General features: G+C 41.4%; 1 protein-coding gene across 3 annotated transcripts in view; it reads left to right on the forward strand.

Annotated features, from left to right (window-relative positions):
* lrig2 (leucine-rich repeats and immunoglobulin-like domains 2) overlaps positions 1 to 12,413 on the forward strand; it is an 89,139-nt gene extending 76,726 nt beyond the window's left edge. For all 3 annotated transcript variants that reach the window (XM_061885856.1, XM_061885865.1, XM_061885872.1), the window contains 2 exons: positions 2,614 to 2,883; positions 11,729 to 12,413. In XM_061885856.1, the coding sequence (XP_061741840.1) occupies positions 2,614 to 2,883; positions 11,729 to 11,874 (416 nt within the window). In that variant the 3' untranslated portion in view covers positions 11,875 to 12,413. The remainder of the gene's footprint in view (positions 1 to 2,613; positions 2,884 to 11,728) is intronic.
* Positions 12,414 to 13,681: the final 1,268 nt, after the last annotated feature.

Raw genomic sequence — 13,681 nt, forward strand, 5'->3', positions numbered from 1 at the left:
CTTATGCTGCTATATTTTGCTGGTAAAAGTTAATTCTAAATTATAAATCATGCCTCTCACCTGGACATAAACCGAGAAGTCGGTCCACTTTGAAGTTCAATTTAGACCGGGAGATTACGAGAAAGACACAAAAAGACGCTAGTCTGCACCCACCTTTTTTTTTTTAACCCTTTGCATGGATTATGATTTATTCTTCATCTAAACGGGAATATTCCCTCTAATAACAAGTTACATTTCTTATTATTTTAATCAAATGGCAGCAGTCATGAGATTATTTTCTTATATGCCGGTAAGTGTTTTGGCCCACTTACAATGACAATAACCACACATATTGTTTTTCATGAGCTGTGTGCTAGCATTGTATGTCTGGGTGGAAGTCCTGCTTTGGAAATAGTTTGTATCCATTTCAGAAATCACATTAAGGTTGCATTAAAACATTCACATGTTGCACAATGAGATGTAAGCATGGGATCATGTGTACATTCCTGTAACTGTGTTTGTAAAATGTATCTTTTTATTAGTATTTCTTTAATATGATAACATCATTTAATGATTAATATTTATGAATTAAGATTCTTAATAAATGACAGTAGAATAACCACACATTTGATTGATAAATCATAGTGTAACGACCGGGTGCTGTTGATATGACAGATGACAAAGTTGGTTTTGGTTTGGTTTTAATGGCAGAAAATGACCAATTTTGCTAGATAGAACATTTTTATACCAATGTTTTGGTCATGTGTTTATGACCGACAAAGAGTTTTGTTCAATAAAGTGATCCATGGAATTCATGTCCTCCTTAAAACGTCTGAACAGGCGTTGCAATAATTGAACAGTGATTACAAAAACAGTTTTCTCTGTCGTGGCCGCGTGACAGTTGACAATTGTTATGCACTTAATTGTGTGAATGCTTCAAAACATTCACACATGGTTTCTCTACACAAATTCATCTATCTACTAAACTTCTTCCATTTCTTCTTCTCCAAATTTTGGCGCTCTCTACCTTCCACGTTTTTTACCTGATTCCAAGCGTTCCAACTTAAAACTGTTCAGCCTGTTCAGGGATGGCGGGCTTTCCCTTGACAAATAAAAAAAAATCCCAGATTTCCCAGAATTCCGGGTTTTACGGGACATTTTTCCCTATTCAAAATGAAATGGCCATTTTTCAAACTACCACCATTTCCACATTTAAAGTCAAAGTACCAATGATTGTGACACACACACGAGGTGGGGCGAAATTATTCAATGCATTTGACCCAACAACCTTGATCACCCCCTGGGAGGTGAGGGGAGTAGTGAGCAGCAGCGGTGGGTGCGCCCGCGAAACATTTTTGGTGATTTAACCTCCAATTCCAACCCTTGATGCTGAGTGCCAAGCAGGGAGGTAATGGCTCCCATTTTTGTAGTCTTTAGTATGACTTGGTCGGGGTTTGAACTTACAACCTACCGATATCAGGATGGACACTAACCACTAGGCCACTGAGTAGGTATTTTTCAACCTATTAAAACCATTCCACCTTCAACATATTCCACCAATCTGGAAATTCAAACTTCCCTATTTCCAACTTCAAAAAAATTCCAGGAATTCCCAGTATGCCTGTTTTTTCAAACCCTTTTTTGACTCCTTCCACATTTTTCAACCCACTTCAACCGTTACACTGTCCAAACATTCATTTTAATCAGGACAAAAAACAAAGTGTTTTTTTTTTTAACTGGAAAAATTCCAGGTTTTCCCATTCCAGGAATGATCTTATTACCATTTCTCAATTAAAAATGTTACTACTTCGACTTTTCTCGACCGATTTTTAAAAATAAAATAAAATCAAAATAATTTCCAACACCCAACAATTTCAACTCATTCATAAAATTGAAAATTTTTACAATTTTCCAATAATAATTCACTTTTCCCAAAATTCCTAAATTTCCATATATTTCCCATTGGAATCAATGGAACATTCTTCAAAGTTCCACCACTGCCACATTTTTTCATCCGATTCAAATCATTCCAACTTCAAAATATTTAGCTTGTTCCGGAAATGTATTCTCTACTTGGGGACGGCGTGGCGCGGTTGGAAGAGTGGCTGTGCCAGCAACCTGTGGGTTTCTGGTTCAAACCCGACCTTCTACCATCTCCGTCACGTCTGTTGTGTCCTTGAGCAAGACACTTACTTCACCATTGCTCCTGATGGGTCCTGGTTTGTGCCTTGTATGGCAGCTCCCGCCTTCAGTGTGTGAATGGGTGAATGTGGAAATAGTGTCAAAGGGCTTTGAGTTCTTTAAAAATGGTAGAAAAGCGCTATACAAGTATAATCCATCATTACTTCAACAATTAGTCATTTCTTAAAAAGATCAAAACTATGCAAATAGTCCATGTTATTATGAAAGTTACTACATTACCTACTTACAGCATGTATTTAAAACCTTGATGGGGGTGTTTGCGTGTTTTTAGAGCGCTTCATAGGCCTAATATAGCCACTCAATGGCTCTATTGTTAGTGGACTTTTGCCAGTGTTTATTTACGAGTTAGAACGCATACAAGATGGAGAACATTCGTCCCACATATGGCTTGTCAATGGTTGACCAAAAAGATGTCCTGTCTTGTGTCCACAGGCGCCCCTGATCCGTTGGTCATCTGCTCTGACTGCTACGACAACGCCAACATCTACACTCGCACGCGGGAGTACTGCCCCTACACCTACCTGGGCGAGGACGACCCGCTGGACAAAGACCTGCCGTGCGCGAGGGAGAGTTTCGGTGAGCACGCTGGGCCAGAGGACGCCGCTCTGGAGAGTCTCATCAGCAAACGGGACTCTTTCAGCCTCCTGACGTCGCAGAACACGAGGCGGAGCAGCCACACTTTGATGGAAGACTGTGCTACTGGTAAGACTTAAACTCTGAACTTACATGCATTGGAGAAGTCTAAGTCTTTTTACACACTGTATTTTCCAGACCATAAGGCACACCAGATTATAAGGCGCATTAAAGGGGTCATATTATGATTTTTTTTTTTTTCTAAATGTGAAAGACTTCTTTTGTGGTCTACATAACATGTGATGGTGGTTCTTTGGTGAAAATGTTGCATGGATGATGTTTTACAGATCATCTTCAAGTCGCTTATGACAGTCGCTTCCGGATGCGCTGTTTTGCGGGCGGTCTTGTTTACGTGGCTCACCTTCGACAGCGTCTTTCCCCCGTCATCTTTGTTGTACCGGTGTAGCGTGACACTCAGACTTTACTTCAATCAATAACGGAGCAGCATCGCCTCATCCGGGGCTCACTAGTGCAACAACAACACCCGAAATGTGTCCTGTGAAAAACCATCCGACTTGAACTCTCTAGTAACTAAAGTTTCTTGGGTGAATAATGTTAACCCACTATACCGGTATGTTTTGGCGCTTCCATGGCGAGTCTACTGACAGATATAAGTCAGAACTGTACGCTACTTTATATTGGAAATGGCAACAGCAGAAGATGAATGTCCCATAATAAGAACATAGAGGGGAAAATAGGGAGCTTATTGACTACAGTGGCGGACAAGCGCAAATTTTCAGGACTTTTGCAGATCCCAAATACACATGAGCAGGTACCAGAAGGTTTTGTATAATATTGCGAAACAAAATGTATGTCAGCTAATAGGTGCCATTTTGGGGTCCTTATACCATACTTTCCAACCCTCCCGGATTTTCCGGGAAACTCCCGAAATTCAGCGCCTCGCTCAAAAACCTCCCGGGACAAATTTTCTCCCGAAATTCAGGCGGAGCTGGAGGCCACGCCCTCTCCAGCTCCATGCATACCCGAGTGACGTGTCGACAGCCTGTTTTCACGTCTGCTTTCCCACAATACAAACAGAGTGCCTGCCCAATGATGTTAAAACGGTTTAATGATCGAGGGCGAGTTCTTGGTTTCTTATGTGGGTTTATTGTTAGGCAGTTTAATTAACGTCCTCCCAGCGCGGCAACAACACACAACAATAGTAGTCACGTTTTCATCTACCATAAAGCAGATCGTCTGCCGTAAACAGCAATGTTGTGTCACTCTTAAACTGGAAAATACTGCCATCTACTGTGCATGTATATGTGACAATAACATATACGGCTTTTAGAGCAGTGGTCCTCAACCTTTTTTCAGAGTTGTACCCCCTGTGAACATTTTTTTAATTCAAGTACCCCCTAATCAGAGCAAAGCATTTTTGGTTGAATAAAAAAAGATAACGAAGTAAAATACAGCACTATGCCATCAGTTTTTGATTTATTAAATTGTATGACAGTGCAAAATATTGCTCATTTGTAGTGGCCTTTCTTGAACTATTTGGAAAAAAAGATATAAAAATACCTAAAAACTTGTTGAAAAATAAACAATTGATTCAATTATAAATAAAGATTTCTACATATACTGCGATGAGGCTGCGACTTGTCCAGGGTGTACAACGCCTTCCGCCCGGTTGTAGCTGAGATAGGCACCAGCGACCCCAAAGAGAATAGGCGGTAGAAACTGTAAATATACTCCTCCCCTCTTAACCACGCCTTTAACGACGCCCCACCCCCAACCACGCCCCTCACCCAACCCCCCGAAACCGGAGGTCTCAAGGTTGGCAAGTATGCCTTATACACACACCATAATAATACCGTATGATGAATCACGGTACGTCTGACTATGGTAGCCGTAGTGCTCTGACAATCCATCAAGCGGTGCGGCTTCATAGTTTACCAAAGTCGTACTAAAACATTTTTGACAGATCTTTGAGCGCTGTGTGTAATGTTCTATATTTTCAATGAAACATCAAAGTTTTGTTGTTGCTTACGGGTACTTTCAGTGTTTCCCAAAGGTCAGGCATCTATTTGTGGTGGTGTGGTAGGGGGGGAGGCAGCGGTGGCGGCGGCGATGACCAAGAAGAACGCGGAGTTGGAATATAATTACAACACTTTATGTACATATTTATATAATATTTACATATTTATATAATATGTAGCTACAAACTCCATTCAGAGACAGAGGCGGCCGTAAATCTTTCGTGGCGGGCCGTGACAAATACATGAATGTGTGGGAAACCCTGACTTTATTGTACAGGTGTCATCCTGCAGTCCCCACATATCTCTTATGTTTAGTTTAGTCTTTTTTTGAAGGGACAATGCATAGAAACATTAAACCTGAAGACAGATATGTTCTGTACCAGATTATAGCTAAATAGCTAATTTCCTTCTGCAGTCCCTGATTTAAATTAAAGGGATACAAAAACATGCAATAAATTTATGACAATACAGTAATACTATATAGCATGTAATCAAATTGAGAAAAGTCATACAATGCCCTTTCATGGACACATACTTAATATACAATACAACCACACCTAATTTACATTATCACAGAAAGACGATACATGCACTTCTTCACATCTGTCATCATTTGTAAAAACAACCATGATTTTAACAGACACTCCTCACAATTTACAACAAAAATGCTCATATGGATCAATATAATACACAATAAGTTGATGTGTCAAACATAATGCCCACATTTGTGACCGTGTGAGCAGGTTTGATTGCTCCAAAGCCACTTTTTAACTTCAATTGTAAATGAAGAGTAATCTGTTAGACTTTTCAAGTTTGTTGTGAGGTCATTTCATTCCTTTATGGCTTTATATGAAAAAGACTGATTGTCTAAAAGATGTTTTACATCTGGGTATGCTACACTGCATACCCAGATGTAGGACGCTCATGTGTTTGTAGTTGTCATAGCAGATGTAAACTGGACAAAATGCTTCAGTGGCGCTGGTGCAGTGTTATTTAGGATTCGATGGGCCATTCGTATTGATGCTAATCTTTGATTGTTAGCTAAATTGAACAATCTGTATTTTTGGAGAACTAAACAGTGATGGTGGTGTTGTGGTTTTCGGTCAAGGATTTTGAGCGATTGTTTGTGCAAAGTGTCCGATGGCCTCAGTGTCATTTTGGTTGCCTGCGACCAACATGTTATTCAATAATTAAAACGAGACATAATCATTGCATTAAAATAAGTTTACTGAATTCCTGATACATTTGAACGTTTTTATGCCATCTATTGGTCACACTTATCCTTACACTATGTACCAAATAAAATAGCTTAGAGGTCGGTAAGCACAATTAGAATTATTCCGCACATTAGGCGCACCGGGTTATAAGGTGCACAGTCCATTTTAGAGAAAAATAAAGTACAAAACCCATTTCCATATGAGTTGGGAAATTGTGTTAGATGTAAATATAAACGGAATACAATGATTTGCAAATCCTTTTCAACCCATATTCAGTTGAATGCACTACAAAGACAAGATATTTGATGTTCAAACTCATAAACTTTGTTTTTTTTTTTTTTTGCAAATAATTTACTTAGAATTTCATGGCTGCACCATGTGCCAAAGTAGTTGGGAAAGGGCATGTTGACCACTGTGTTACATCACCTTTTCTTTTCTTGTCTTTTTTACCATGAATTGATTAACGTGGACCCCGACATAAACAATTTGAAAAGCTTATTCGGGTGTTACCATTTAGTGGTCAATTGTACGGAATATGTACTGAGCTGTGCAATCTACTAATAAAAGTTTCAATCAATCAATCAAATTATTCTTTTAACAACATTCAATAAACATTTGGGAACTGAGGAAACTAATTCTTGAAGCTTTGAAAGTGGAACTCTTTCCCGTTCTTGTTTTATGTAGAGCTTCGGTCCTTCAACAGTCCGGGGTCTTCGCAGTCGTATTTTACGCTTCATAATGCGCCACACATTTTCGATGTGAGACAGGTCTGGACTGCAGGCGGGCCAGGAAAGTACCCGCATTTTTTTTTACGAAGCCACGCTGTTAACACGTGCTGAATGTGGCTTTGCATTGTCTTGCTGAAATAAGCAGGGGCGTCAATGAAAAAGACGGTGCTTAGATGGCAGCATATGTTGTTCCAAAACCTGTTTGTACCTTTCAGCATTATTGGTGCTTTCACAGATGTGTAAGTTACCCATACCTTGGGCACTAATGCACCCCCATACCATCATAGACACTGGCTTTTGAACTTTGCGTGGATAATCAATCAATCAATCAATGTTTACTTATATAGCCCTAAATCACTAGTGTCTCAAAGGGCTGCACAAACCACTACGACATCCTCGGTAGGCCCAAATAAGGGCAAGGAAAACTCACACCCAGTGGGACGTCGGTGACAATGATGACTATGAGAACCTTGGAGAGGAGGAAAGCAATGGATGTCGAGCGGGTCTAACATGATACTGTGAAAGTTCAATCCATAATGGATCCAACACAGTCGCAAGAGTCCAGTCCAAAGCGGATCCAACAAAGCAGCGAGAGTCCCGTTCACAGCGGAGCCAGCAGGAAAACATCCCAAGCGGAGGCGGATCAGCAGCGCAGAGATGTCCCCAGCCGATACACAGGCGAGCAGTACATGGCCACTGGATCAGACCAGACTCCCTCCACAAGGGAGAGTGGGACATAGGAGAAAAAGAAAAGAAACGGCAGATCAACTGGTCTAAAAAGGGAGTCTATTTAAAGGCCTGAGTATACAAATGAGTTTTAAGGTGAGACTTAAATGCTTCTACTGAGGTGACATCTCGAACTTTTACTGGGAGGGCATTCCAGAGTACTGGAGCCCGAAATGAAAACGCTCTATAGCCCACAGACTTTTTTTGGGCATTGGGAATCACTAATAAGCCGGGGTCCTTTGAACGCAGATTTCTTGCCGGGACATATGGTACAATACAATCGGCAAGATAGGATGGAGCTAGGCCGTGTAGTATTTTATACATAAGTAGTAAAACATTAAAGTCACATCTTAAGTGCACAGGAAGCCAGTGCAGGAAAGCCAGTACAGGTGTAATGTGATCAAACTTTCTTGTTCTTGTCAAAAGTCTAGCAGCCGCATTTTGTACCAACTGTAATCTTTTAATGCTAGACATGGGGAGACCCGAAAATAGTACGTTACAGTAATCGAGACGAGACGTAACAAAGGCATGGATAATGATCTCAGCGTCTTTAGTGGACAGAATGGAGCGAATTTTAGCGATATTACGGAGATGAAAGAAGGCCGTTTTAGTAACGATTTTAATGTGTGACTCAAAGGAGAGAGTTGGGTCGAAGATAACACCCAGATTCTTTACCGTGTCGCCTTGTTTGTTTGGTTGTCAAATGTTAGAGTTGTATCATTAAATAGAGGTCGGTGTCTAGCAGGACCGATAATCAGCATTTCCGTTTTTTTGGCGTTGAGTTGCAAAAAGTTAGCGGACATCCATTGTTTAATTTCATTAAGACACGCCTCCAGCTGACTACAATCCGGCGTGTTGGTCAGCTTTAGGGGCATGTAGAGTTGAGGGTCATCAGCATAACAGTGAAAGCTAATACCGTATTTGCGTATGATGTCACCTAGCGGCAGCATGTAGATGCTGAAGAGTGCAGGGCCAAGGACCGAACCCTGGGGAACTCCACACGTTACCTTAACGTAGTCCGAGGTCACATTGTTATGGGAGACGCACTGCATCCTATCAGTAAGATAAGAGTTAAACCAAGACAGGGCTAAGTCTGACATACCAATTCGTGTTTTGACACGTTCTAATAAAATATTATGATCGACGGTATCGAAAGCAGCGCTAAGATCGAGGAGCAGCAACATAGATGACGAATCAGAATCCATCGTTAGCAATAGATCATTAGTCATTTTTGCGAGGGCTGTCTCCGTGGAGTGATTTGCCCTGAAACCGGATTGAAAGGTTTCACATAGATTGTTAGACGCTAAGTGTTCATTTAACTGCTCCGCAACAATTTTTTCGAGGATCTTTGAAATAAAGGGAAGGTGAGACACCGGTCGGTAGTTTACCATGAGGTCAGGATCGAGGTTAGGTCTTTTAAGAAGAGGATGAATAACCGCTTTTTTGAATGCTAGGGGAACAGTGCCCGAGGAAAGTGATAAGTTTATAATATTTAGCTAATAATACAAAGAGCTCCTTGATCAGTTTCCCAGGAAGTGGGTCAAGTAAACATGTTTGTTTTATTCCATTTACACGTTGTAACAATTCCTCTAATGTTATTTCCTCAAAACAAGAGAAACTATTTTGGAGGGCAGTATCCGCCGTATATACAATCGTGTCAGTGTTAATAGAACCCAGTTGTAGCTTGGACGCATTGTCTATAATCTCCTTTCTAATGACTTCAATTTTCTTACTAAAGAATTGCATAAAGTCATCAGCTGAGTGGGTGGAGCTACTGGAAGGAGTCCCTTATTGGGTTAGCGATGCTACCGTACTAAACAAAAATTTAGGATCGTTTTTATTACGGTGGATGAGATTTGAGTAATATTTAGCTTTAGCTAAGGTAAGCATGTGTTTATAAGTTATTAAACCATCATTCCATGCTTGATGGTGCACCTCAAGTTTAGTCGTGCGCCATTTGCGTTCCAGCTTTCTACATAATTTCTGAGCTCTAGTTTCTTCTGTAAACCACGGGGTACGCTTTTTTGGAGCCTTTTTTAACTTTAGCGGTGCTATGTTATCGATGGTTTCGCGCAGGGCGTGGTTAAAGTTGTTAGTGAGGTTATCAATAGAGCCCACATACTTTGGGAGTGGTGCCATTACCGAGGGCAGTAGGTCAGCAAGAGTTGTCGTTGTGGCCGTATTAATGTTGCGGCTGCTATAGCAGTTATTATTATTATTAGTTTGCCGAACATGCGTCTGAACCTCGAATTTTATAAGGTAATGATCGGACAATACTTTAGTTTACGGGAGTATCGTAACTTTGGAAACGGTGATACCCCTGACAAGCACTAGGTCTATCGTATTACCGTTGCGATGCGTGGGTTCATTTATTATTTGTGTGAGACCACAGCTATCAATTATAGTCTAAAGCGCTACGCACGGTGGGTCCGATGGGGTATTCATATGGATATTAAAGTCCCCCATTATGATTATATTATCGCCGTGTGTCACTAGATCAGCAACGAACTCTGAGAATTCATTGATAAAGTCCGAATAGGGCCCTGGGGGGCGGTAGATAACAGCCAGGTGTAGAGGGAGCGGTGTGACAGACCTCATAGTAAGCACCTCAAACGATTTATATTTATTATTTATGTTAGGACTAAGGTTAAAGTTTTCGTTGTATATTAGTGCGACCCCCCCCACCCCTTTTCAGAGGACGGGCAATATGCGCATGTGTAAAGTTAGGAGGACATGCCTCGTTTAGCGCAAAAAAGTCGTTTGGTTTAAGCCAGGTTTCGCTGAGACCGATGACGTTAAGATTGTTGTGTCTGATGATATCATTAACTAACAACAGAAAAAACTTGTTGTAATTTAACTGACTCCTTACCCAGACCAGTAGTCTCGCATCTTCCATTTAAATCCGGCTTCAGGATGGAGGGAAGTGGTGTTCTGTGGGGATTAGCCTTCTGCTTTGTTTTTAGCCCCGCTCGGCATCCGCGTTTCCGATCACACCGCTGGCGTCTGCTCCGTAGACGGCCCCCGCCGCTACTATACTCCCCTGCTTCACAGGCCGCTGGATGTAGCCGTCAACGTATTCCCGTGCTAGTTAGCAGGTCTAGCAAGCACGCGTCTATCAGTCCAAAACGGCCCGATATGTCCACATCCACAAGTGTCTGGCGGTCGTACGTGATCACGGAGTGACCACAATGTGAGCCAGCCATAAAGTTTGTAGAATTGTCCGGTATTTGTGCCAAATGTTCCATATTTAGGAGGAGCTCCTCGATGTCGCAGCCCTTCCGGGCGCCGCCATCTTGAAACGTCCGATAACAGTCTGGATGGTTCGCTTCCCCTTTGGTCCGGATGACACAATGTCGAATTAACCAAAACAAATTTGAAATGTGGATTCGTCAGACCACAGAGCACTTTTCCACTTTGCATCAGTCCATCTTAGATGATCTTGAACCCAGAAAAGCCGGCGGCGTTTCTGGATGTTGCGGATAAATGGCTTTCGCTTTGCATAGTAGAGCTTTAATTTGCACGTACAGATGTAGCGACAAACTGTATTTAGTGATAGTGGTTTTCTGAAGTGTTCCTGAGCCCATGTGGTGATATCCTTTAGAGATTGATGTCAGTTTTTGATGCAGTGCTTTCTGAGGTAACGAAGGTCACGGTCATTCAATGTTGGTTTCCGGCCATGCCGCTTACGTGGAGTGATTTCTCCAGATTCTCTGAACCCTTTGATGATATTATGGACCGTAGATGTTGAAATCCCTAAATTTCTTGCAATTGCACTTTGAGAAACGTCGTTCTTAAACTGTTTGACTATTTGCTTACGCAGTTGTGGACAAAGGGGTGTACCTCGCCCCATCCTTTCTTGTGAAAGAATGAGCATTTTTTGGGAAGCTGTTTTTATTCCCAATCATGGCACCCACCTGTTCCCATTTAGCCTGCACACCTGTGGGATGTTCCAAATAAGTGTTTGATGAGCATTCCTCAACTTTATCAGTATTTATTATCACCTTTCCCAAATTCTTTGTCACGTGTTGCTGGCATCAAATTCTAGAGTTTAAGATTATTTGAAAAAAATTTTTTATCAGTTTTAACATCAAATCTGTTGTCTTTGTAGCATTTTCAACTGAATATGGGTTGAAAATGATTTGAAAATCATTGTATTCAGTTTATATTTACATCCAACACAATTTCCCAACTCATAAGGAAACGGGGTTGGTATTTTAAGTTGTGATTGTGTAGAATGATTCCAACAAAGTGTCTTTCTTGCTAGACTTCCTCAGCTGGGCAGAAAGGCCCAGGTCCATGCCTCAGTCGGGGCCCACCGCTCACAGGACACTCCCTCTTGCTGGGGAGGAGGAGGACTGCAGATCACACTCCAAAAGGACTAACCCCCAGGAGCAACCGGCGCCCACATAGGTCCGCCCCTCAGACCCCGACCCTTTCTCCTGCACCCACTACCTCCTCCACACTCTGCCAAAGATGCTCTCCGGAGTGTTTGCGTTCCTCACAGAGTGACCTCGTCACTGGAGAGAACGCCGTGAATGTATGCTTTAAGGATGTTGGCCTGCTTCTACAAGCGCCCTTCTCAAGACCTGTCGTGGTGGGACGTCATGAACACGCACGGGTATACCCTCTACCTGGTCCATGGTGTCACCCAATAATCCAGCCCTCCTTTTCCAGCAGATTAGGCAGTGGTCGGCGTCCATCTTCTTGTATTTTCACATGTTTTCTGTACTGATCCCGAGCTTACAGGCACTTAACTGACCATTCAACTCCTGATCCTGCCGGCGGATGTGGAAAAAAGGACTGTGATGAATGTTTTATCTGCATACATCATGTAAGTATATACTTATGTATGTATGTATGTATGTACAGTATATGTATGCCAAGGATGTCGACCGCTATTAAAAAATTGTATTACAAATTACACTAATAAATATTTGCCTTGTCACACACGTTAGGGACGGGATTCGTATGGCCCCATTTCCTGGGTGATCTCGCGTAAGAGGAAGAGGTGGGGTTAATCAATAATCAGCGCCACTTTACTTATCAACTGACGTGGTGTTCAAGGTTGGAATTGACACAAAATACGCAGTGGATAGTGCACCCTCTCTTTGTCACGTTTCATGTGCCAGGTAAACTGCAATGAACAAGGCCATATGAATCCCCCTACACGAATAATTTGGTTTGAACATATTTAATGTAAGAAATATATAAAGGTGTCCTCATGTATGCAACCCTCGGGGAGGGGAGTGGGGTAGAAAACACCTGATGTAATCTATTACTTTTTAGAGTCTCCTCTGTGCCTTTTTATATGAATTACTGAGAAGCACAGTGAAACATCCAAAGTGCAACTAATAATGTGGATTCAAAGTGGCACCTTTGTCGTATTTTAAACATAAATAAGACTTTGAAGGTGTAGTTTGTCCTGAAGACTTTGCTTGGGAGGTTTCACTGTTGACTCTTTTTGCCGCAGAACACCTCTTATTAGTCACTTGCCAAGTTGCTGCATTATTCCTTCATCTTTCCTCCATTTGTTGCACTTTTATTCAGTTTGTCACACATTCCTCGCTGTGTGTGGAGCAATGCATTCTGGGAGTGATCGTCAGTACTGGCCACATGAATGTGGACTTGTGTGGTCCCCCTCGGAGGGTTTTTAAGGTACCACTTGTGGATTTTATGTCACTTTATTACCCATTCCATAATTCCGGATTTATGTCTTCTATTTGTTTTATTATTCCCTTCTTTGTTGTTTTCTCCTTGCTCAGATTATGCAGTTCAAGTAAGTAATGTTCCGTGCTAACAGGTTTGCCTAAGAGAGCCCAGTGTCCACGTTTTTCTCTCTCAGTGACACTTTGTGTCCTTCAAAACCAAAGTTTACTAATACAATAAATCACTGCTCCCCAAACTGTGGCCCGACATCAACCACAATCTGGCCTGCTGGACTTCCCAAATTAAAAGGAAAAATAAAAAAGTGTTTATATATATTTTGTGTGTATATATACATATGTATGTGTATATATACACATACATATATATATATATATATATATATATATATATATATATATATATATATACATATACATATATATATATATATATATATACACACATACAGATATATTTATTAGGGGTGTAACGATCCGTGTATTTGTATTGAACCATTTCGGTACGGGAGATATGGTCCGGTTCGGAGGTGTATCGAACGAGTTTGTAACCT

The sequence above is a fragment of the Nerophis ophidion genome, linkage group LG02 (genome assembly GCF_033978795.1).
Source record: "Nerophis ophidion isolate RoL-2023_Sa linkage group LG02, RoL_Noph_v1.0, whole genome shotgun sequence".
NCBI classification, from domain to species: domain Eukaryota; kingdom Metazoa; phylum Chordata; class Actinopteri; order Syngnathiformes; family Syngnathidae; genus Nerophis; species Nerophis ophidion.